At 31.5% G+C, this 26,010-nt stretch overlaps 2 protein-coding genes across 4 annotated transcripts; one reads left to right on the forward strand and one right to left on the reverse strand.

Moving 5' to 3' along the window:
- The first annotated feature begins 8,666 nt into the window (after nucleotides 1-8,666).
- Nucleotides 8,667-13,838, forward strand: LOC124836107 (putative methyltransferase PMT3). Of its 2 annotated transcripts, XM_047311186.2 has the most exons (9): nucleotides 8,667-8,813; nucleotides 8,901-8,972; nucleotides 9,083-9,324; nucleotides 9,451-9,615; nucleotides 9,729-9,911; nucleotides 10,021-10,615; nucleotides 11,022-11,134; nucleotides 11,752-11,972; nucleotides 13,278-13,838. In XM_047311186.2, coding segments are annotated over exons 2-9 (1,851 nt in total). In that variant the 5' UTR covers nucleotides 8,667-8,813; nucleotides 8,901-8,971; the 3' UTR covers nucleotides 13,609-13,838. The 2 variants fall into 2 exon arrangements, with proteins under 2 accessions (XP_047167142.1, XP_047167143.1); XM_047311187.2 differs by lacking the exon at nucleotides 8,667-8,813 and having other exon boundaries at nucleotides 8,820-8,972.
- Nucleotides 13,839-15,287: 1,449 nt separating this feature from the next.
- On the reverse strand, nucleotides 15,288-24,107 carry LOC148198011 (dolichyl-diphosphooligosaccharide--protein glycosyltransferase subunit 2-like). 2 transcript variants are annotated; one of them, XM_088116458.1, is made up of 20 exons: nucleotides 23,949-24,107; nucleotides 23,698-23,833; nucleotides 22,929-23,118; nucleotides 22,714-22,803; nucleotides 22,280-22,342; nucleotides 22,006-22,075; nucleotides 21,810-21,874; nucleotides 21,288-21,342; nucleotides 19,882-20,009; nucleotides 19,686-19,801; nucleotides 19,473-19,542; nucleotides 18,690-18,794; nucleotides 18,449-18,538; nucleotides 18,197-18,345; nucleotides 17,860-17,971; nucleotides 17,698-17,781; nucleotides 17,242-17,322; nucleotides 16,928-17,152; nucleotides 15,834-15,956; nucleotides 15,288-15,558 (listed from the first exon to the last, which is right to left on the reverse strand). In XM_088116458.1, exons 2-20 carry the CDS (start codon nucleotides 23,829-23,831, stop codon nucleotides 15,442-15,444), a joined length of 2,067 nt encoding a protein of 688 aa, XP_087972584.1. In that variant the 5' UTR covers nucleotides 23,832-23,833; nucleotides 23,949-24,107; the 3' UTR covers nucleotides 15,288-15,441. The 2 variants fall into 2 exon arrangements, with proteins under 2 accessions (XP_087972584.1, XP_087972585.1); XM_088116459.1 differs by having other exon boundaries at nucleotides 23,698-23,847; nucleotides 23,949-24,092.
- Between the last annotated feature and the right edge of the window lie 1,903 nt (nucleotides 24,108-26,010).

Here is a 26,010-nt window from a genome sequence, read left to right on the forward strand (position 1 = left end):
TTTATTAATGTATTGATATGAATCATAGCTTAATATTTTGAAAAATTGATTGATTTTGAAAAATTAGGAAAAATATTATAGCAGTTTAGGAAAATTTTGACACTGCATTGCATGCATGTCCGTGAAAGTGGAGCAGTTGTAATTCCTAACTTAGGGATCACGGATATTGTAATCGGTATCAGTCTGTGTCATAGCTCTTCCTTCATCTATCTACATTATTGCCACATGAATTGAGAGAGAGAGAGAGAGGAAGATTTTAATACAATAATATATGTACCTCCAAAGACCATGGTCAAATCACTCATTAATGATGAACCTCTATTAATTAACCTACAAAAATTCCCAACTTCATTACTAATTCATATATACTTTTCTTAGCCTTCAAACCCATTCATGTCGGTAGTTGGTGATCAACAACAACCACCATCAAATATCTCTGCAAATCACTTTACATTAAGTGAAATATATAACTACTTATTAGTCCAATCACAATTTCTTATTCCAACCAGTTTTCAGATCAAATGCATGAACAATGTACTTCACCATAACTTTCGTACCGATTTCATTCTCGATCAAACGTGTTTCTTAAAACTTACAAACAAACACTTCATATACATATACATACATACATATATATGAAGAAAATTTATAATTAAAAAGTTCACATAAATTAAAGATAAACTAGTTTTTTCATATATAAATAAATATAAATATCATTTTATAAATTATTTTAGTAAAAATTTATTTATATTTAAAGTATAATTTTTAAGATGATATTAAAATTATTTAAAACTTATACAAGTTATATATTAAATTTATTTAAATAAGTACAAATTTTATTTTATGAATTATTTTTATAAAATTAAATTAAACATAAAATTCTCTTTTTAAAATATTACGATTCTAACATATTATTTATTTGATGATTTCTTTTCGAATGTAATACAAGTATTAAAGATATTTAAATAAGAAGTACCACCTCTTCTATATATCTTCGTATACAGTTTAAGATATTTAAAATAAGATTTTGTTTGACTTTTGTTGAGAAAAAAATTCAAACTATATTTTTTTTATATGTGACAAAAAATCATTCCATTAATTTATAATTATAATTAAAACATGTTAATGGTTAAAAGATTCCACAAATTGTAAGATCTTTTTCACCCAACTTAAACTTTTTCCTAGGATATTCAGCATCATCTTCTCTTTTATTTATTTATTTTTAAAGTAGATCAACTTCAACCATCCACCCATGAAAAGGTTGTAAAAATCTACAATCATTTGCTATTCTTAGTTAAATAGACTTTGCTTTTATTCTTGTACATGTGATTTTGAAAAGTCCACAATTCGGTTTAATATTTAGTCTATATATTTTTCATGTAATTAATTATTTTGGTTCAATTAAACTCTAAATATATTATATTAATGTAGTATGCCATAAAAAAATAATTAATTAAAATACATTTTAATATAAAATATAAGATTTCACTAAAATTAAAATTTTATAAACCAAAATCACATATAAAATGAAACAAAATTACAATTTGTTGTAAATTCTTATATGAGTATAAGTTTTTTTTACAAAATATGATAATAATATATTTGTGTGTGTGTGTAAAAGATTTTTGTTTTTTTTTTTGGGGTATTTGATGTTGATGCGACGTCGCACCAACCAGCATCGTGGGCCTGATTTTGCAGCGAATTTCGGCTGTCAATTATTCTTGAATTTCAGCGACTAAACGTAATTTGGTGCTTGATTTTTGAAAAATACCGCGTGTCATCGTGGCAAGTACAAATAAATAATCTGTCGGTAAGCTTTAATGGCAGTCTTATCGTTTACTATTGGAAGGGCTCTCTTCTGGTCAGTTGTATCATTACATAATCTTACTGTTTCATATTGGGTATGTCAATGTCAACCCATGTTATTGAGGATAATAAATAAATTTGTTTTTACAAAATTTATTTCAATTAAATAAACTAGTGTTACAACTAAAATTTTAATGAACAATAGATGTTAACTAGTTATATAATCCTAATTTAAGTAACTGTAATAAGAATGGTCAAGCAAAAATAGTTAATGAAATTAATAAATATTGAAGTCTAGAATTTTAATTAAAGATATTTAATTAATAAAAATATAAATGTTAAATTCATATGTCATCACAACATTCGATTATGATCGATTTAATCAATTTTAGTGTCTTATTGTAATCTCACGTTAATCATACTATTTTAGTATAATCTCAACACTTATAACAATGGTTGCACTTTGATATAATCTTGTAATTATACATATATAAGGGATAGTGTGGTATTGGATCAAATGTCCTATATATGTATTAATGGAAATCATTTTTACTATAAAGTTATGTTGGTAATGAATATTGTATCAAATTTTACTACATTAACGATAAAACTAAAACTTAAATGATAATTGAGATTAAACTGAACTTGATTTCATTAGAAACAAAATCAAGATATATAATACATCAACTGAACCTAACTCTATATCAAGTTTGATAATAATTTATATGATAAACAATCAACACTTTGCCTACAAAATAATAATGAAGTCTTATAGAATCAAGACATGAATAACTTGTTCAAGCAATGAAGTGTTTTCTGCACAAAGGTAATATAAAAGCATGGAGATGTTATTCAACTTAAATGGAATGGTTATAAGATGATAGGGTTTTTTATGTTTTCATTAGGTAATCTTATTGTTCAGACTTCAAAAGATTATCTATGTGTAAGTTGTATTATAATGTTTATAAACCATATTTATTCACATTTTAGTGGATTTTCATAAAAGTCTTACATTTAGTAATATAAAAATAGAACATAAGAAAGTTATTATAAAAATGAAGACTTGATTTGAGATGAATAACCACACATCAATATGTATCTTGGGTATAGGTGGGAATTTGGTAGTTTTTGTTATAAAAATTATATGTGGAGTGATAATACTTTTTTGAGTATTTGTAAATGTAAGCCTAGAGGTGTAGAACTATGCTAAATTTCTTGTGTGTGTGTTTTTTTTTAATTTATAGGTGTGCTTCCATTTGAAAAGATTATTTTCAATTGCATGATTCTTAATCGTTGTATCAAAGTTGCAATTCTAATCTTAGGAGGAAGATTAACAGTTCGACATATGTTGAGCAGAGTCAACATTACGTGTCACATTTCTTACAAATAGGTTAGTGTTGTTGATCCTTTTTTGTGCAATGACTTTGTTGATATGTGTAATGGGATCTAGCTTGGTCGATGTGGTATTGGTGATGGATTCCCCTTGAGTATTGGTGAGTTGTTGAAAACAATGATGTGAAAGTTGCTAACAACAAAGTTGATGTACAAGACAATAATAACTAATGACAAAAATTTTTTTTGACATCAATGAGTTTGTGCAAACTACTAGTGGCAAGAGCGGTTCAATCAAATCTATTGTTAGCATGTCAAATCTTTGTTCCAACATGTGAAACTTTTGGATAAGGATAGATATGTTGGTTTTTTTTCACTAAATTGTGTCAAAATAATTGTATAAAAGTTTGCAATTTTTTTTAGAAAACTTTTATGAAGGTTTTCAGTTTTAGCCAAAAAAAATTACACCTTCATAAATAATACTTTTATTGAGTATTGGTGAATTTTAGACTTTGAAGTGTTGAACCATGTCAAATTTTTTGTATGCTTTTATTTAAATTTATGCTCTTATGTGCAAATCTATTTATGTTTGAAGAGATTATTTATTCTCAACAGAACAGTATTATCATTAAGGATGGAAAGAATTATATGTTGGTAGGTTGAATTAAGACATTTATAAATAATCTTATCTTTTAATACAAAAAATTGTGTATTAATAGCCATATAAAGAACAATTAAGAACAATTAGTTTGTGTTATTTATTTTAAAGGATTTTGAGGTGAAAGTGGAGATTTAAATATAAAGTTTATGCATATAAATTATAGATAAAAAATGTACCAATATATTATTATTATTATTATTATTATTATTATTAGGATGGTATTATTATTATTATTATTATTATTATGGGTTGTTTCTTCTTCTTTCTTGGATACACAGACGACTTCTTTTTTTCTTGGATTGTTGCTTCATCTTTTTCCTTGGAGCAACACAATGGCGTGACCGTGGGCATGGAAGGACAGATGAATGTTGATTGTAAAATCCAAGTTTATTTAAAAACATAAATAACTTGAAAAAGTATGCAAGTGTAATGAAGAATACAATAACAATTATTTAACAAAACAAATTCATAAATTTGCTGGTTGACGATAAGTTAAATGGTAACTGACGAATCAGTTTTTAGCTTATAGGTTAGTTATTAACTAATAAACTTCTAACTTACAAATTTTAAGTTGCATTACAAAAAATATTATATTTACCTATTGATAAAATCTATAAATAATGACAAAAATATGTAGATAATTAATAATTATATATCCACGTATTATTCATAGTAGGTAATTAATAAGTTAGTAAGTTATTTATAAATTTTTTGCATGTGAGAAATATGTTTTTATGCGTAATACATACGGATAGGTAAATTTCTTATTTGTTTATTCATAGATAATTCCTATAACTCAATTTTCGTATTTTCGTGTGTAATTTCTTAATGTTGTTTATCCTTAAGTAAGTTTTACCTACCACTTATCTGTGGATAAATTACTATAAATACATTACATCAATTTCCAAACTATATAGGTCAATACAACATTCATAGTACTTTACTTTTAAAACATAAATACAAACAATACCATTTGAATTATTTCTTATATATATATATATATATATATATATATATATATATATATATATATATATATATATATATATATATAGTCAAATGCAATATTCAAGCACAATTCACTTAATATTATCCAATCATATATATTATAAATTAATTTCAAATCTCATAAACTGCACGTATTTACATATTTATTTATTTGAAAAATCCGGTGCAGACCATTGAATAAGATATAGAAAGATCTAGAATATAAGACGATGAAGCACAAAGAAATAGAATGAGATGACTAAAGCATTACAAGAATACGAACATGTAATATTCTCATTAGAGAAGAAAAAAGAAAAGAAAATCTATACTATCCAATACAGATACAAGGAGAAAAAACAAACCAAATGAAAATGTAAGAGTTTCCATATTATAGTTTAGTAAGACAAGATGGAAAAATATTCTTTAAATTAAAAAAATATTACCACATAATTAGTGTATTGAATTTTTAGCGACCTATGTAATAAAGGTGACATAAAATCCTTCTTTTATACTAACACAAAATTTAAATTATAATAAAATAGCCTATATAAACTACTTTTACATAATCAATAAGTCTCTCTATATAAAAATGTTTTAAAGTTATTGATAGTGAGAGAGATGGTTTGATAGCGAAAGCAGAAGAGATGGAACTTGTTCTTGAAGATGAAGATATGTTGATTTACTTTCTATGGCGTGTTGTCATGCATTCAACAACACTTTTAAATAACATACTCTCCTTACTTACTTTCTTCTTCTTTTCTTATACGTAAGAATCAATCATTCATAACAACAACAACGAAACTATTGCACTCGTATTTCACTTTTCACAACTTTTCCAAATAAAATTTGTTTTTTTAAAGGTTTATTACCATAATCATTGTGTTTTCTATTTTACAATTTAGAATATTGTTTCCATTTTATCTTCAAAAAATATATTCAAAATTCAAAATATACATTTAAATTATTCTTAATCTTAATTTTTATACAATTTAAAAATACTGAATGTTTCGGAACATAAAATATCATTCATTCTTCAATAGGTTTAAGATTTTATAGAGTTTAAGAATAATTTATAAGTTAAAAAAAAAAAGAATTAGAAATCAAACCCATACTGTCTTCAATTGTTTGATAAATCCATTTACGAGGTTTTGCTTTAACAACGTTTTCAGTCTTTGCTATTTTCTAATAGCTTCAGTAGTGATTGTTGAGAGGAATATTCCAACTACGTTTTATCAAATATTCCAAATTATTTTTTTTTGGTGAGGTCCATATTTCTCTCTATAAGTATAATCATTTTTTTCGATTTCATTTTGAATATTAAAAACCGTTTTTTTTTTCTGAATAAACAGGGTATATTTCCTGAGCTGTACTTTGTGACAATTACATCTATCACTGTTCTTAAATACCTTATGAATTGTCAAAATAGTAGTTTTTTTATGCTATACTTTATATTTAAATGTATTGACTAATCTCCTTGAAAATTTTATGAACAAATTCCTGATCCTATAACAACTTATATTAATAAAAAAACAAAATAAGAATGTTAAAAATATTATATCTTTTAATCTTTCAGTTAGTTTGTTATTATTTATTATTTGTATTTTGGACTTAGCCCATATTTTTTCAATTATAAATAGAAAAACCCTATGTGTGTTTAACACAAGGGAGATTAATCCCATATATAATTTTCACTATATTTAACAGAAGACATTAAACACAAATAATTATTCTTTATACGTATGAGTAAGAGCAGTGAGCGAGACAGTCGAAAGGCCCATTATATGGGTGTTGCTCCCTCCACTATCCCAAGTGCTTCTGTATTTCTTTACTATTTTTTTTATTTCAAAAATACTTTATACCTCCCAACTAATTTTTTTTATTTCAAAAATATCCTATACTTTCCCACTATCTTCAACAATCTTTATCTTTCTGTCTCTGCATTAATGGAGCATTCATATGACTTAGATTTAAAGTTGTGATATATTGCAAATTTTTATTTACACTTTTCCTTAAATAAGTTTGATATTTATACTTCTTTTATGTCTTCTCAAACAAACTCACTCCTACCCTCTGAACTTTTTGTTTTTTAAAAAAAAATATCACAAAAGAAATTAATTTTGGTTATTTTGAAGTAATAAAAAAACAGTTTTTGTTATATGGGCGGTAATAAATCCAATAAAAAACACAAAATTTGTCTATTAAGAAGCATAGTGAGTATGAAAACTTATATAGACAAAATAATGAAAGATAAGAAAAAGTAATAATGGTCGTACAAAAGAAAATGAGAAGGACAGCAAAAGTGGGGTAGGAAGATAAAAACGGGGTGTGAATAAAAGTAGTTTGTATTGAACCCAAAATAACGATTAAAGTGTAAACTACTTCGAAAAAAAAAAAGAGTGACAGGGGACGGTAGAAAGTTTCTTCCTGCACATCTATAACTTTCTTTCTGCACCTTTATAATTTTTTTTCCATTTTTCTCTTCGGATTTTAGAATCTAAATTTTTATTTATTTATTTATGGATTGTACAGTTGTGCAATCTAGAAGATAAATATGAATTTTAAATCATATAATTCAAAAATAAAAATAACTTTTAAAGTTTTGTTTTTTCTCAAAAAATAGTTATCAGATTATACTATTTGAAAATCATTTGGCTTTCAGATTACATAATGTAAAAGTATTTTCTAATTTATTTATCAAATTATATAATTCAAATTTTTTTTCTAAAGAAAAAACTTTCAAATTATAAAATCTGAAAATTAAAAAATAATTTCTAAATTGTATAATCTAAAAAGGTTGAAATAGAAAAAAAAATCTTATGGGCTGTAGGAAGAAAGCTATGCATGGAATGCAAACTGACACTGCCAGGACGCTATACAAGGCTGAAAACACAATAACGCAAAATACCATTCACATAATACCCTGACACCAGATTTTACAATATGTAATTTTGAACTATTTTTTAATTTTTTGTGTATATAAATTATCCAGTTAAAAAAATACTAATATAATTAATAAAAATTGTAAGTTGTTTAAATTGAGAACTAAGATTACAGAAAGTAAAAATTAAAAAAAAAACACCACATTCTCAAATAAAAAACAAAAAGAATGGTCAAAGTTACAATTTTGAGAAAGAACGAACTTCAGTCCTCGAACATTCATTGTAGCAAAGAAAACTGTTTGCTGAAAAATATTCCCAACCAGAACAATTGCACGTTGCTCAACTTCACAAGACATAAATAGGCATGATGGACCAACTTTAAGAGAGGGAGACATTCTGTTGTCCTTTTAAAAGATAATCATAAGAACATGCACTTAGTTTTTTTTTTCATCCAAATTTTACAAATTTAAATGTACTGTTTTCAATTTTTCATTTTGTTGTTAAGGTTTATCTTTTGTAAGTTTTATGGATACTTTATGCTTCACTCAGTCAGACAATAGTTCAGTTTTTGACTGTATTTGGTGATCCAATGAACCTTTAATGCATTACTTTGACTGCACAGAAAGAGATTGTTGTGCGGCAAAGCAATGAGCTTTTGGCATTAGGTTTGAGGTAAATATGAAATATGCAGATTACATTATGCATAAACATCAATGAAGATCCGTCCAGAAAACGTGTGAATCTCAGACAGCATAATGTGAAAATAGATAAAAGTAATGATAATTAAGAAGGGTGGAGTGGTTTAAGTCACTTTCCGTTGGCTCCTCCAATTTCTTCCCTCCCCTTTTGGGAATCCCTACACTGACGTCAACAGCTAGCTGGCAAGTGGCACCTGTCGGTGATTCTCTTTCATCATCTCTTCTTTAATGTTTTTCCCACTTGCCCTATTGTTTCTTACCACTTCCATGTGCTTTTTTTAAGCTTCTCTCACTTTTTGGCATATTATTAGATAGATTTGATTTTGCTGTAGCTTTCATTTTTACCATCTTTCTGTCAAAACCTGATTTTTCTTTCTTAAATTATTAATGTGAATTTGGTTCAACAGTGATGTTTCTTTCATGACGGATGTGTTGAAGGTCCCACAGAGAGTAAATCATGTTTAGACATGCTTATTCTTTTGGGCTGTTTAGTTTCTGTGATATTTTTTTTTCTCAACCTTTCAACTGTCTCTGCAGTTCTTGTTTTGCGGTTCTAACTTCTCAGTCACATAAGTTCCTCACGGGGGTGAGTGAGTGAACTTTGAATAAGTAAGTGCTTTGTATGAGTTTTTGAGGTTTGCCTTGTTAGGTTTTGATCTTTGATGCGTGGTGTGGTGTGGCAGTTGAAGTTGTATTGAAAAAGGTGATTTTTTTCGCAGTGGCAAGCATGGCAAGAGGAAGAGCAGATGTGAACTCTAGAAAAAATTTAGTCGTGGCTGTGTTGTTTTTGGTGATTGTTGGTGTTTTCTTCTACTTTTATTCTCAGAGTGGCGATTCATCTATTGTTGAGTATGGGGATAAATCTTTGAGACAATTGGGTTTGAAAGGAGACAGAGATGTGAGCGAATCTTCCTCCACACTTATTGGAGGAGAGGACAGTGCTATACCAAAGACCATTCCAGTGAGTTAATTTAAGATTTTGAACTGAATAAGTTTAATGTTTTCCATTGACACTACCCTAGAATTTGAGTTTCTACTACTATGGCACGTTCAACTTTTTTTTTACTCTCGTATTTACCTTTTTAAGGTCTGTGACGATCGTCTATCAGAGCTTATTCCTTGTCTGGACAGAAACCTCATATACCAAACAAGATTGAAGCTTGATTTAGCACTGATGGAGCACTATGAAAGACACTGCCCAATACCTGAGAGGCGTTATAACTGTTTGATTCCTCCTCCTCCAGGGTACAAGGTGACGTTTTCACTCTCCTGGGATTGCTTACGTTAGATGGAACTATGAAAGTTCAGTGTTTTGAAATATTCTTTGCTTAAGTTTTTAGTTTCTTATGTTGATCTTGATAATAGATTCCAATCAACTGGCCCAAAAGCAGAGACCAGGTGTGGAAGGCAAACATACCTCATACCCATCTTGCAACTGAAAAATCTGACCAGAATTGGATGGTTGTGAAAGGTGAAAAAATAGTTTTTCCTGGTGGAGGAACCCACTTCCATTATGGTGCCGATAAATACATTGCTTCAATTGCTAATGTAAGCTTCAATTACCAATGTAATGCTTCAATTGTTCAAGATCTGTTAATTTTCTGTCAAAATTTGTCCTAATTGAGAGTATTTCAATCCATTCACAATTTTGTTACAGATGCTTAATTTTCCAAACAATAATATAAACAATGAGGGAAGAGTGAGGTCTGTTCTTGATGTTGGGTGTGGAGTTGCTAGCTTTGGAGGATATCTTCTTTCTTCTGATGTGATAGCAATGTCATTGGCTCCAAACGATGTTCATCAGAATCAAATTCAGTTTGCCTTAGAGAGGGGAATTCCAGCATATCTTGGTGTCTTAGGGACCCTGAGGCTCCCTTACCCAAGTAGATCTTTTGAATTTGCTCATTGTTCTCGCTGTAGAATCGATTGGCTTCAGAGAGATGGTATCCTTCTCCTTGAGCTGGATAGGTTATTGAGGCCAGGAGGTTATTTTGCATATTCATCTCCTGAAGCCTATGCACAGGATGAGGAAGATAGGAGAATATGGAGAGAAATGAGTGCTCTTGTGGAGAGGATGTGCTGGAAAATTGCTGCTAAGAGGAATCAGACTGTTATTTGGATCAAGCCTCTCACAAATAGTTGCTACTTAAAGAGAATGCCTGGTACTTTGCCTCCACTATGCAGATCTGATGATGATCCTGATGCTGTCTCCGGAGTTAAAATGAAAGCTTGCATTTCACGCTATTCTGATCGTGAGTCATATTTCCTATGTCTTACAATATCATGATATATGCTGAAAATAATGTTCTCATATCATTAGTTGTTCTTACTGGAAGTTCCAGATCGACTAGAGTATAAGTGAGTGCAAACTTCATTTTACAAATTAGTTTTGTAAAATTGAGTTAGGTTTAAATTCCATTTCTTAATCATTCAAAGTTATGATTATGCAGCAAAATAATGCCCTCATGGTTATGCAGCTGTTGAATAGTTCACTTTATGAAATTGCTTTTGTTATTGCCATTATAGATAGGTCCATGTCTCTCTGGAGATATGGTATATATCATAATACTATATCGTTTTTCCATGTTTCACTAGCAATGGCTTTAGTAGTTAATAACTCTTTTATGCAATAATAGTATATTCTGGTTTTGTATGCAGAAATGCACAAAGCAAAAGGAAGTGGTTTGGCTCCTTGGCCAGCTCGATTGACTACTCCACCTCCTCGTCTGGCTGAAATTCACTATTCTACTAAAATGTTTGAGAAGGACGTGGTAATTTTTAACTCTCTTGATCACCATTTTAATATCTCCAATATAATTCTTTCACTGATCAGAAAGAAGTATCAACGTGAGGCTTCGACTAGCTGTAACAGAAGAAGAAAAATATGAAAGAAAATACAAGAACAAGGGGGAGGATGCTTAAAACCCTGGCATTAATCAACTCATAGTAATAGATAACTGAGATCACATGCGTTACTAGACCGTATTTTACCATGAACAAGTTCATATTATACCCATCTGTTGCCTAGGCATCAGTTTGCCCCCTAAATTTTCCTTCTACAATTGGTTCCTTATTCATTATCTATTGGAAGACCATCTAAGATGACACCTTATGAACAATTCTTTATATTAGTTGAATGTCTTAAGATATAGATTTTAAGCCTAACTCAATTTTATAGAACCCGCTTATAAGATGAAATTTACACTTGCTTTAGATACTGTAAATTGACTTTATCACTAATCGATGTGAAACTTTTAACAATATGTAGTTATTCTATATCTTCTTCTCCAGTTCTAAGATGATCATGATGATCTTGCAATGGAAATTGACATGAACAAACAAACAAACGAATGTTGGCTAGTTTTACTAGAGATCTAACTTTGTGCAGGAAGTTTGGCAAGAAAGAGTTGATAATTACTGGAGCAAGCTAGGCAGTAAGATTAAAGCAGGCACAATACGGAATGTGATGGATATGAGGGCAAATATAGGTTCATTTGCAGCAGCTTTGAAAGACAAAGATGTATGGGTTATGAATGTGGTGCCACAAAATGAACCAAAATCTCTCGCCATAATATATGACAGAGGATTGATAGGAGCAGTTCACAACTGGTATGGCTCGTTTCTTTCACGAAACAATTATTTTAACAAGCTCAATTTATGGCAAACCTTATTCAAATTTTTGTTTCATTTTACTACTTACTCTCTCCTTTGGATAAATGAACATAAAATGCAAGAACCAATCAAAACATTAAATTGTTCACATTCTAAGCCACAAGAAGAACTTATATTAGATGTTTTTTTATTAGAGTTCAATAATCAAAGACTTTTCAAGGTAGATATCATACAATTTAACAAACTAATCATATTTGATGATTTGTGATTGGATGATAGTTAAAAAATTTAAATTAGATGTATTTTTTATTCTTAATTACAACACATTTTATAATTTGCTTAAGATTGAAATACTCTTTAATTATAATCAATTTACCTAAATTTTAGATTGACTTAAATATGTTATTGGTCCAATTTTATCGTTTTGGTTCCTATACTTTTTTTTCCATTGGTTCTTATAATTTCAAATTTTACTATTTTGACCGTTATTGTTAGGGTCTCCTGCTTAAATGATGATGTGACACGCATGAGTAATGTCATGAAGACACATGACAACATGACACCATGTGGCACCACTTATTATCAGGACATGACATTTTGTATAATACATCATCACTTAAAGAATAGATTTTAGATATTCGGAATTAAAATACTAAAATTTTAAGATATAGGAACCAAAATGATAAAATTTATATATTATAAAAACCATTTAGGTATTTAGTACAAATCTACTTTTATAAATTAATATTTTGTTATTTTTAATGATATTTTTTAAATACTGTCACTTAAATATAAAATTTATCTAAAAATAAATATTTATATATATTTTTTAAGTTATACCGAATTTTACATCTAATATTAGTTAAATTTTTAAATTAATTTACAGTTCTTGTTTCATGAAATAATGAACGGTTACCGTGAATCATATTAATTAATGGGTAGTTTGAAACTATTTGATAGCCGGTAGTTAGTTAGATTTAATCAGCGAAAAATCTCGTCAAAATAGCTTTTACCCCATGATACTACGTCAAGAAAGTCTACCTATACTGTACAAATTCAATTTTTATGGTGAGTTTTATATTTATATACTATAAAGTTAAATGTCAAATATTATATAGTGGGTCCTTTTTGAAGGAAAAGAAAGAGGTAATAAGTTCTCTTGAGAAGAAAATCTTATTCAGTAAAACCAACATTATTTCAGTTATTGAAATATTGACTCAACATGATCTGATAATTTGTTCAAATATGAAAACCTGGTATTAACCATGCTATGGCTATTTATATATTTTATGAATGGAACAGGTGTGAAGCTTTTTCAAGCTACCCTCGAACTTATGATCTTCTTCATGCATGGACTGTATTTTCTGATATTATTAAGAAAGAATGCAGTCCAGAGGACTTGTTGATTGAGATGGATAGAATTCTGAGGCCAAAGGGCTTCATCATTGTCTATGATAAGCGGTCAGTGGTGGAGTATGTGAGGAAATACTTGCCTGCATTACACTGGGAAGTTGTGACAAATTATGACATTGATCAAGGTAAAGATGATGAAGATGAAGAAGATGATCATGCAGTGGTTATAATTCAAAAGAAGATGTGGCTCACAAGTGATAGTATCCAGGTTTCAGAATAGTGTCATAATATTCACTGTATAAGTTCACATTAATTTCTGTAGCCTTATTACTGAGGCCTAAGTTTTCAGTGTAGCTCTCTTCACTGTAGACGTAAGTCGCAGTGAAAGCTCACTCAAATCATCATATCTTTTTATTTGAATTTATTTATTAAATTTTGGACGCTTCAGCGTTTATATCCACACCTAAGGGATACCGATTTTTCAATTAATTTTTACATATTACTGTACTAGATATTGTAGTTTTTTTTCTACACTTATGTTTTGGGATCACGTTGGCCCCTTGGTTGTTAACCTAAGTGCTTGAAAGGGGTACTATTGGCATGCAGGACTCTAAAAAACATGGTTTAGGTGGAGTTGAGTCCTGCCATAACTTGGGTTGTTATTTAAAGGAAAATAGTGCTTTGCTCAAACAATAGAGCACGACCCTCGAGTCGAGAAGACTGACATAGTACTGCTTAAATTGGATACTTTTATGGTCGGTGAGGATTTGTTGTTTTTTTAGACTCTGCTCCTTAATTGTCCCAACAGGCTCAGCTTATAAATAATGTACCATTTATAAGCCTAAGCAAATTCCATGACTTCAAAAACACATAAGACCAAGAAAAGAATGACTACTGTTATTAATTAACTCTTGTTTTGGTGAGTTCAGACCATTATGTAACATTACTATAATGGTGGTTTGGAACTTTGGATCCATAAATTTCCCTTTGCTTTGTTAAGAAAAATAATGAAAAGAATTATCAATATTACGTACGTATGCAGCAGTTGATCAAGTAATCACTATCTGGAGCAATTTAATGAGAAGTTCAGAACTTCTGTCATTTGTAATCACTTTTCTGATTTTTTGTTTTGGGCTGCAATGGGGCAAAGTTAGTAGCTGCCACAATTTTCGCTTGAGTTCAGAAATTTACAATTTAATTCTCATTTTCATCCTACTAAGGAAAAGAAACATAAATAAGCTTATCAAAATTTGCATTCAACTTAGTATAGTTTTAGTTTACTCGCTTATATTATCTAAGCTAAATCGAAATTACAGATTTTGATGAGGTAGCTTTTTCAAGTCCATATTTTCATTCGTTGTGTTTAATCTCAGAAACTAAACAAAATTGCATAATTTAATCTCCCAAGAATATTTGTCAATCGTGAACCTTTTCAACTGGGTATTTAGTGTGTAATACTTAAAAGTCAAACCACTCTTCGTGGCTAACATTTTTTTTCCGGTCTTATGGGGAGAGGAAAGGGAACTTGAGATAGCATGCATTCTTTACCGCGGATGCATGTCCAGCTGGCTGTGCTACTTGAGCTACGCTGGATGGACTTTCATATCATTGCCAACGTATATGAACCAAAAAGAGGCATCTTAAAACAAATCACTTCATAGCATTTGCACGATCCAACCCCATCTTCATAAAGGGATCTAAGCCAGATCTATATCCACTTCCAGAAATTGTCCATCCCTTCTGAAACTTGTAGACAGTAAACGATAATCCTCGAAACTGAGAGTCGACACGAAATCACAAACATGTATCTATAAAACGCAATTATTTGAAGCCGAAGGAGGTAGACGATGATAGCATATGGTGTTTTGGGGCAAAAAAGTTATCGACCATAATGTCTGGGAGAGGTATATGCAAGAACACGAGCGGAGTCGACGACTTTCATCAGGATAAGGCAAGATCAAGATAAAAAATTTTCTCTTTTGATATAATTGAGCTCTAAATTTGTTACGAATTAGTACAACAAAGTCCTACAAAATTGGATTAGTACCATATGTTCAAGGAAAAACACAAATTACCATATCATGTCTTTATAAATAGACAACCTTCCTTTTACTCATGCAGACTTCAACTTGGATGAAGTTGAAGCGAGATGGGAGAGAATTCTGTGTCCCACGAACATAAGAAAAACACCCAAAAGTCCTACAGTTTTGAGTGTAGTAAACAAGTCCAGCTGCATTTGAACAAAGGAAAATCAGCACACAAGCATTTCATATACAAAAATGGTGGAATAAACTGTGACAATACAGCCCCGCCAGAAGAGAGGATGAAAATTGTTCCACCAAAAACCAATGTACCAGCTCTGCTAGCTAAGCATTTTGTTTAATATTATAATTTACAGGAGACTGCTTCTCATTTATTAAGATCGCCATACTTTAAATGGAGAAATAAATATCACCGCAGAAAAAATTGACAGAAACATGTTGAATAGAATATAAGCAAGAATACCTTCAACCAGAAAAGTACATAGAGCAATAGAACTGCAGCAATGCCGAGATGGAATAGGATAGCGTATGTGGCAGGTGCTGCTGAAGATGGAAAATTTTTAAAGTTCACCCCCAAGCGAAACAGCTGTAGATGACGTAAAAGAGAAAGTTGTTAACTAACACAAGGAAGATAAACCAAATCATAAGAGGAAGACAGGATAGGTAAACCAATACAAGTAACTTGATAATTGAAACAACGTTGCAGGATGCCAAAAGATCATCTACACAAAAACAGTCTATCCCGCACACACCTAAGCATAAGTGAAGGAAATATATACCTATATGTTTAAACATAAAATTGAAGCCTTTTAAACTGAAAAGATATAATACAACTTAAACATTTAGCAATAGCGACCAAAAGGCATCAGACCAGAGGCTCAACTGCAGATAGTCGTAGATATCTTGTTGGTTAAAGCAGTCTTTAAAACATAAAATGTTGAACCTTTACCAACACTATCTTTCAGAGGATGGGTTTGCGATAAAAAAGGCTCAATTTTTAAAATATAGTCTTTGGTGTCCTAAGCAGATAAGACCTCTTGTTCTCCTTTTAAACCATATTTTTAACATGGGAGCCAGTGACTGATTTAAAAGGTGATTAGAGAAACAAACAATCTAACGCAGTAGTAGGTTATTCACTTCAAGTCCACCACAAATGAGGTTTTATGTCCGAAATTATAAGGAGAAAAATAGGCATGTTTCTTCTATAAAGAAATAAAGAAAAAAGAAAAGCCATTTTCAGTCTTCAGTTTTTATCCCAAAAGTTCCCAAAATAAATATCATATTTTAGAAATATGATAGGAAAAACCATTCATGTGTGAATGGTTGGTTTATGAGAACATATAATTCAATTTTGTTTATAAAATTCATCCAAATGTTAGTTAACTAATAAAGAACAGTCACAAAAGTAAATTAACAGTAAAAATAAATTATCAATTTTAGATAACTTTACTGCAGCTTCTTTTCCACTCATCTATTTGCCACATTATCTGAACTGCCTTTTCTCAGGCATCAACAAACGTGTGCCAGTTTCAAGGGAGGATTATTAACAAGACTTACCCCAACAAAAAAGCCAATAAATGGAAGAAGAGTCAAACTCAAGAAAGTAAGAGAGAGGTTCTGGGGTGGTCGTTTTTCAGGAGCCCTGAATATGTGGGCTATCTCAGCTTTGGGACCATATCTTGAGTAAGGATCAACAGGGAGGGGAGGAAGACGCACTGCCTTCTCAGGAGTTTCTGGAAGTTCTAAATCAACATGACCAAGAGGTCGCAAGAAAGAGTTCTCCTGAAACCACAATTTTTTTGTTAGATTGATTATTATATCATGTATCATGGAGTAAGGGTAAATTAAGCAAACCAAATATTGCAATATACCATAACAGCATCTCCAACGGTCAGTTCAATGTCATATCTGCCCGAGAGATAATAAAACTTTTCCACCAAACCAAGAAAATCCTAAGAGCCAAAATTACAAAGAACGTGAGAATAATAATAACATCTATAATGAAATGACAATTACAGAAATCACATATTGCACGTAATTTCAAAATGACAATTACATCTCTAACAAAATTACAAGCTTCTCAATCCCAGTTCAGCTCTAAAGCAGGTACAAAAGGTCAAATATTGGACATAGCTTCTCAATAACAGATAAATAACCATTCGCTTTCAAGTAGTTAAAGGTACAGTTTATCAGAAGCAGCATGCGATTTCTAATGTTGAAAACTATATGCTGCCATGCACTAAGAAAATATTTATCGGACCTTGGCAAATTATGCACTAAAGAAGAGCATTTGAAAATAGATAATGAAATATGTAATAGATACTTACAAGAATGATCTCAAACTTCTTGCCAGTATTTCCAACCACAAAGACGTGTTCATGGTTTGTCTCATGCTTCAAATTCAAAAATGCCTGCAGAAAAATAATTCCTCAATAAACAGAACAATGAAATGGCATTCATCTAGAAGATCTAAGACAACTACTACAGACCTGATGAGGCTTAAAAGGATGACCATGAGGTGTTGTCAATTGGAAAGAAAAGCGCAACTTTTGCAAGTGGTTAGCTGAGAGTTCAACAACAACATTTCCAGCCAAATCTAGCCTGGATAACAATATGACAATTGAAATTGAAAAAATAAAAACATGCAAAAAAGTTACTAACAGGTAAATATATACCTTAAGATTTAAATGCGCATGTACTAAGTTCATACATCAAACACAACATAAAATAACAAGTATTTGAAGGTTAGATATGTAATCAGTAATAAAGCAAACAGATTCCGAATATAACTGCAGAAAACTTCTTAAATCAGAAACAAAAACATACTTTTTCTGGGTTTCAACACTTCCAAGATCACTGTCAAGAACTGCAATTTCTGCATTGCTGACTTTGATAATGCCAGTGACATATATTGGTACATGAATTTGACCTCCAGTAGCAAAAACATTTTCACCAGCAGAATCGTGAAGTACAATCTACAAAACGGGCTTGAAATAGTTGACAGGCCAATACAACTTACAAATACACCTTGATGAAACTTAAAGGAAAAATATTTCACTAAACTTAACAAGCAGGTACCTCAAAAACAAACACGTAAGTTCCCACATCCACGTTGTCTGGGAAAACTTCCAAGACATGAATTCCATTACTTTCATCATATTGGAGCTCCTGTGTGATCAAACATCAGCAGTACTTCACACAACAGAAAGTAAAACACACCAGAGATATGCAAGAATTCCAACACTGGGGGGCCGGGGAATAACGTCTATATTTATCATGCCATGTTCCTCAAAATAAACTATTGAGAATCATCACTCACCTTGCTCTCAAAAATAGCTGAATCTTTAGCATCAGAGCGGAAAGCTCGGACAATCTTAACTGTTAAAGGTGGTGCAGCTGAACCAAGTACTGTATTCACCCTAACCTAATAAATTTTGGAATAGAAATTATCATGGTTTAACAGGAGTAAGAATGAGAACTAGAAAAACTGCACAGTTATAAAAGGGTTGATATGTACTTAACACAGCCAACCAAGCATGAGATGTTAATGTAGTAGTACTTCATGTAGACGAATCAACAAGGAATAAATGGAGACAAGTGCAAATAGAAGAACTTAATAAGCTTCAGGACAGAATAAAAGAGAATGGGACAAAGGAGAGCATAACATTAAGAAATTTTAAAAAGTTATATTGGCAATGAAAGGACTCATAATAACAAATAGCATCCTGCAGCAACCAAGGAAACCTAATCTAAACTAAGAGCTGTATCAGTAATTGTTGTGACATTACAGGATTTTGAAAGGTGGTGTGAAGAATGTATGCTTGAAGGATGGTTCAGGCCAAAATTAGATAAAAGTCAAAGAGTTGCGGAATATTCTCCGCTCTTCTATGTTAAAAAAGAATGTACATTGTAACATGTTCAGAAAGCAAGAGTGCATACCATCAACCACTCAGATATAGAATATAGGTGGGAATGAGAATGCTGTTTCTTTCTCTTTGGCACTTAAATTCTATATCACAATAATTATTTCCCAATTCCTAAGATCTATCAATTACAAAACTCTCGAAAATAAGACTTTAAAGATGCTATCTTCATGGAATACCTTGAGCTGATCTTTTTTGGATAATGAATAAACTGTTTCAGGAAGTGACAATACCAATGGGATGGAAACCCTACACCACAAGAAGAAATCCGAGGTACATAATGTTACTGAATAACATGAATAGATCAATGTATGAGAAAGAAAAGAATAAAAGAGAGATATCACTATAAAGGTGGATTTCCAATAATAGATTGTTTTTAGAAATGCGCTTGCCTGTTGTTCTCTAGAAGAGCTAATGATTCAACTTGATTGAAGAAGTCCTTGGCATCACCTGGGATTCCAATACCCAGGAAAAATTTTGCTAAACCCAAAACTTTATCCCCTGGAAGCTGGAAATGCAAAACCATAACATTAACAGAAAATTCTAACAGGATAAAAAATTAAAATGTAGCCCATACACTTCACATACATTTACTTTTCCAGAAATTACAGAAGCAAATGTTGTAACCCCCCGAACAACAGATGAAGTTGTGGAAAGAGAAGCCTGATGCTCACGTCCACCAACAAATTTCTCATCAAAGTAGAAGGTTCCATCATCTGAAAAGAGATAATATTTTAATTTTAGATCAGAAGGATGAGGAATGTGGCATAAGAAACAGCGTAACCATTTGATGCAGTAACAAACAATTAGGGTCTACTTCGATAAATCAAAATTACTAGGAATTTGAATTTCAATTAAAATTATGTAAGAATTGAAATCAGTTCAGAATCATAAATTTACTATTTGGATTGCACAAAGAATTAAGGTATATAATTTGAAATCCAAATGTATTATTTGAATGTAAAATCTAGAATTTAAATAAAATAATACAAATCTGACATTAAGAAGTTAATTAATATATAATAATCAAACATTTAAAATTTAATAATATTATAAAATAAATAACAGTTTAAAATTTAAAAAAAAATGGTTCTCTACGCTTATAATTTCTTATAATATAATGATGAACCTAATAAATAGATCTTAAATTCACATCTACTTTGGTAAAATCTAGATCTGATTTGTCTTTCAAAATGACCCTAATGTCATTAGCATAACAATATCGTATAACAATGAAAAAGAAGTGTAAGGAACATATTTTGTTTTTAGGTTCAGGACATTTAAATTCCTAGGCGTGGTGAGGATTTTTAAGGTACTGACTAAGAAATGGAAAGATCTTCCACGGGTTATTTTGCACTTCCAAGGAATTATGACTCTCATACCAAATTCTAATTCAATGCTCTGATCCAAATGCCAAAAAAGCACTTAAAGGAAATTTGCAGGAATATCCAATTAGGGAGGAGAAGACATAAGTTTGTCTTCCAGCAGATTTTATTATGTTAAGTGGCACCAAGTAGGACTGTTACACAATAAAGCAAACATAGAACTGCTATCCATATCCTCAACCCTAAGACATACTGCTTCGAAAAGTTTGTTGAAGAGGTGTATCTTCTATCTTTAGGTCATTTAGTTTGTAAAATGGAACAAAAATTGATCAATGGTATTAATTATTAATTACTAACAGTGGCATTCAACTCGATGAGTCTATCAGAAAATATGTATAGAAACAAACAGAACTCAGTGCTGTTAAAACTCTATAGTTTTTAGTTTACAAAAGAGAAAAAAAGAATTCAACCAAAAGAAAGTTGCACCGCAGCATAGCATGCAATGACATTGGGAGATACATAGTATCTACCATCTATCAAAGAACAAACTCTTTTAAAGGTAAAGCTATGGCTGCTACATATATCCACTCTAGGGGAATCAAATTTCATAGGTGAATATTAAGCCTCATGTTGAAATTTGAACGAGGTTAAGATCAGAGGTACACATACCATATTTCTCAATGCTGTCAAAAAGCTTCAAAATATCATTTTTCACTGTATTCACCTGACAAAATAGGAATGACATAAGATATCAATAGAAATGCCAGGATACCCATGATAAAGTATGGTCGCAAGATGCACCATAAACAACAAAGGTAAGTAAAACATAATCTAAACAGGTAAAATGTATAAAAAATGTAAAACTTATAAGTTTAACCTTAGATTCACAATACATCTCAAAAAAAGGTTAAACTTCAAGTATTTGAATAGGTTGTCTCACTTTGTTCACCATTTAAATTCATTTTCATTTATCAGTGCCCTGCTGGTGTTCAACTTTTAGTAATTTAGTTTACAAATCATCTGATGAAACTTTCCCAACATAAATTTTATTTGGCACAATGCATATACTTTCATCCACACTAATTTTAGAATTTAAAAAGAACATGAATATTTTCAACTAAGCAAGCATTAAAGCTTAAAATGTGAAGAAGGCTGAAGCAGGTAAAGCAACCAATTTAAGACAGATTTTACCCTAGACTGATCAATTTCAGAAGATGCTAATGAGATCACTCCGGCCAGTGCTTCAAGTGCTAACCCTGTAAAATATAACAATAGCTTAAGTTGTCATTATAGATAACCAGCAATATTTCCAAGAAGTCCATAATGCTAGTTTCAATGCAGATCGCAGGAAACATAAAATATCATCCTATTTCCAGCAAATCATTACCAGCGGCAAAGGTACTGGACTCTGGATTATCAGAACTATAGCGCCATCTTCCATCACTTTGGCTCAGAGCCTGACAATAATGCATTATATAACACTACACATCATGACCGTCTAAATTGCAATTGCAGCAACAAAATCATAAGTTGTGAAACGAAACAAATAAAACAAGGGAAATCCTATCACCATGCTATATGAGACCAGAATGGTAGCTATGAAGAAACAAAATAAGTTCCCACCTTACTCAATACCAAAGACACTAAAAAGTAAAACAGACCTTGATTGAATGGAAGATTCCATCCGCATCGGCAAGAAGCACATCAACATCAGAAGCCTGATCCTGTATATATAGAAGGAAGTGATCAAATCCATGAGCAAACCATAATGAAACATAATATCCCATAGCAGCTAGCAAGTGACAGTAAAAATAGCAGAGTCCTTAAAAGAGAGACATTGCCATTATCTAAAATAACATAACAAGAGAAATTTTAGCACATTAGGAGAATATTTCAAGGACCAAAAAAAAATTCTTTTACATATCAATTAGAGTAGCAGGATGACAGGGAACTCAAGCCAAGTGTCTGAGTATAAAGAATGGGAAAATAATCTTCTGCAATGCACCACAGCCTCCTCAGAGGATTCAAATAAAAAATCACATAACAACCCGATGGGTTTACCACCTACCAAGTAGCATAAAGTCTAGAGAATTACCTTTATGAGAACCAAACTTGCTATTGAATGGTACATGTCAACCAAAGTGCTTGCATCATTGACAGTGGCTTTAACTCTCACAGCAATATCCTTTACAAGATAAGCAAATTGCAGCATCAGTTTTCAGACTTGCAATTTAACTACACAATAATTTCATGAGCCATGACATTCAAGCACAACCTAATCATAAAAAGATACCCATAGCACAAAATTACCTTGAAAACGTCCGCATTAACCTTGCACTTTAATATGCCATTAACCTTTAATGCATAGAACAAATCCTTCACAGGGGACGAGGACCCAAGATTTTCCACTACTTGCTTGCACGTGGTTGCGCTCACATCTGGCTTATTCCCAATCCCAAGAATCTCAAAAACTCTGATGGCCTCATAGGCCTCTTCTAAACTGATAAGAAATAAGAGAATAAAAATAAGTTGACTTATATAGAGTTATCTAAAGTTTCAAAGTGATGGAAACCTAACAAATCAATTCATTACAGAAAAATAGAAGATACACACCAGAGCTATAACAATCTTGTAATGTCTTAGGATGTTGCATTTCAATAAAACATGCGATGCGAGAAAACAAAAACGAGATTAAAAAAGCTAGCGCATGGTTTTCGAAACAATACTATAACTAAATGGCGGCAGTGTCCGTGTTCATTATAGTCTGCATCAAGTTTTTAACTAGTGATCCGGACACAGTTTCATTGCTCTGCGGTCGAGGTGATCCCAAAAACCTTATGGTTGGACTAAAATTGCGGTCGGAAACTGTTTTTAAAACCCTGGTTTGTATTCACGACACTCTACTTCGACAAACTCTACACTGATTACACTAATTCGTGAAATCAATTCACAACGAAACCACAGCTACTCTTACGAGGATAATAACATAAGGATCCATGATCTACGTATCAAAACTAAGCTAAGCATTAACCAAACTACACAACACGCGAGAAAGGGAGCTAGAGAGAGTTCAATTGACCTTGAAAATGAGCCACCGAAGAGCTCCGATGCTACGGAACGGTGAGCATCAGAGATGGGGCCAGGAATCGTGACGGCTCCGCAGATCGAAGCAGAAAAAAGCAGTGCCAGTAATCCTCCTAGGTATCTGGCCATTCCTGCACCGTTGAATCTAAGAATTTCAAAACACAGGAAATCGCATTTACAATTTGGAAGCGGATCGACGGCGAATGTTAGGTTTTTTAGGTCAAGAAGATGAGAACTAGGACATACGCGGCAGCAGCAGGAAGATGAGAAGGAAGGAATACACTTCGCAGCGACGACTTCAACTGAGGAGTGTTTACCTTCTTCGAATGCAACTTAACTAGAAGTCCTCTTTGGTCGTGGCATTAAATTTCATTTCCAATATTGTCCCTGAAACCACGTTTTTAGTGTTCTCAAAGAGAAAAAATTTTAAATGTTTTTTTTCATTAAAATATATAAATTAATTTTAAGTGTAAAATAGACATAATTATAATTTTTTTTATCTGTGTTCTACAAATTTGTAGTTTTTATCGCTAAATTTTGTCTGCATTTTAACCTTTAACCATCGGTATTTTTATGGCACAATGTCACTGAAAAATATGTGTGATAGTCGTGACTTATCTTATAATTTGATTGTAATTTAACATCATTTTAAATTAATTTTAATAAAATTATAAATTATTTGAAGTTAAATGACTAAGATTTTAAAAACATGTAAATTTTATAAAAATATAAACCAAAACTATAATTAAGTAAAAAAAAATGTCTCGTGTTTTTTCAGAAGATACGTCAGTTTGCATATAGATAAGATAAATACTTTTCAATATAATAACAAGAAGAAATGGAGAAAAGAACGAGTAATTTTAAAAATTTAATGGTTAATCGTGTTTTACTATAAAAATTCATTTTAATTCTTTAATTTTTAAATTTTAATTATTTTGACTTGTGGTCTATGGTCGAGTATGACGTGGTAAACAACATGAATCTTGAAAAAAATAGTCCTTCAAAAGCAAATCTTTATGAAAATAAAAAGTTACATATATCAAATTTCTTTATAATAAAAGTGAGAAAAGTCATGTCACATTTTTTTCTCTCAATGGATAAAAGAAATTAAGGAACGAGATTAATACCAAACACTTGAGTGACGTACAAGTCAGGCATCATTGTAAATTTTGACACTCAGTATTGATATCTAAATGTTTATTAACAATTTTTAATCAACTAAAAATGTATTAAAAAGAAAAAAAAATAATGCAAAACAAAAATAAACAAATTATATCTATTATAAAAATAAATCTAAATAAATGTATGGTCAAATTATCGGTGGTAATGACTCATTAGACTCCTAATGTAAATTAAGGTATGATTTAGTCATTATTAGACCAACGAAAGGTAAAGATCCATCATAATTATTATAAATAAAGGTCTCAGGTATGACTTAGAGGGGAAGAATGCACATAATATGTACTACTTGTTGTGCTAACTGATCAGTCATATTACTGACTTGAGTATTAGAGTACCTTTGGCACGGCTTGGACAAAAGAGAGAGAGGAAACAACATAACTTGGATGATGGAGGACCATTAGGGAGCTCATCCGGTCTTCAAAACAACTTGAATTGCTTTGAGTAAGGAACCTCAAACTTGTACCCGAAACATTTTGGCGTCCACTATGGGGTTGAACGAGTATCCCCCACTGTAGCCACAAGGAACTAGTGAGTGGTACTTTGGAAGACCTCAATTGTCCAATCGTTCAACCTCAATATTTTTGTTCAACATCAGCTTGCTCAAACCACTTTATCAAACTTGGTCTCAAGTGTTCGACCTAAATTGTTCGATCATACCTTGACCTCAACTGCTCGGTCACCCATCACAAGTATTCGATCCGGCACTCCCTCACAAGTATTCGATCACACTTGGTCTCAATTGTTCGGTCATTCCTATGGCCTCACAAATATTCGGTCATTTATGACCTCACACGGTCACCTATGGCCTCACAGATACTCAGCCACACTTGATCTCAACTATTCGGCCTAAAGTGTTCGATTTCAATTTTTCGGCCCTACCTTGGCCTCAACTGCTCCCCCCATGGTCTCACAGGTACTTGGTCACACTTGGTGTCAATTGTTCGGTCATACCTTGGCCTCAACTACTCGATCATCCATGGCCTCACAGACACTCCGCCACACTTGGTCTCAAATGTTCAACCTAAAGTATTCAACATCAACTGTTAACTATATTTTAGTCTCAACTACTCGGTTACTCATGACCTCACAAATACTCCATCACACTTGATGCCTTAGTGTTCTGTCA

This window comes from Vigna umbellata, chromosome 5, assembly GCF_029865625.1.
Source record: "Vigna umbellata cultivar VRB3 chromosome 5, Vumbellata_1.0, whole genome shotgun sequence".
In the NCBI taxonomy this organism is placed as follows: Eukaryota; Viridiplantae; Streptophyta; class Magnoliopsida; order Fabales; family Fabaceae; genus Vigna; species Vigna umbellata.

Coding starts and splice junctions, on each gene's coding strand:
- LOC124836107 (XM_047311186.2), top strand. Junction 11,135..11,751: donor AAATGTTTGAGAAGGACGTG/GTAATTTTTAAC, acceptor AACTTTGTGCAG/GAAGTTTGGCAAGAAAGAGT. Junction 11,973..13,277: donor ATAGGAGCAGTTCACAACTG/GTATGGCTCGTT, acceptor TGAATGGAACAG/GTGTGAAGCTTTTTCAAGCT.
- LOC148198011 (XM_088116458.1), bottom strand. CDS start 23,831: ATGGCCAGATACCTAGGAGGATTACTGGCACTGCTTTTTTCTGCTTCG. Junction 22,343..22,713: donor CAAGTTTGGTTCTCATAAAG/GTAATTCTCTAG, acceptor CTATATATACAG/GATCAGGCTTCTGATGTTGA. Junction 18,539..18,689: donor CAGCTATTTTTGAGAGCAAG/GTGAGTGATGAT, acceptor TTGATCACACAG/GAGCTCCAATATGATGAAAG.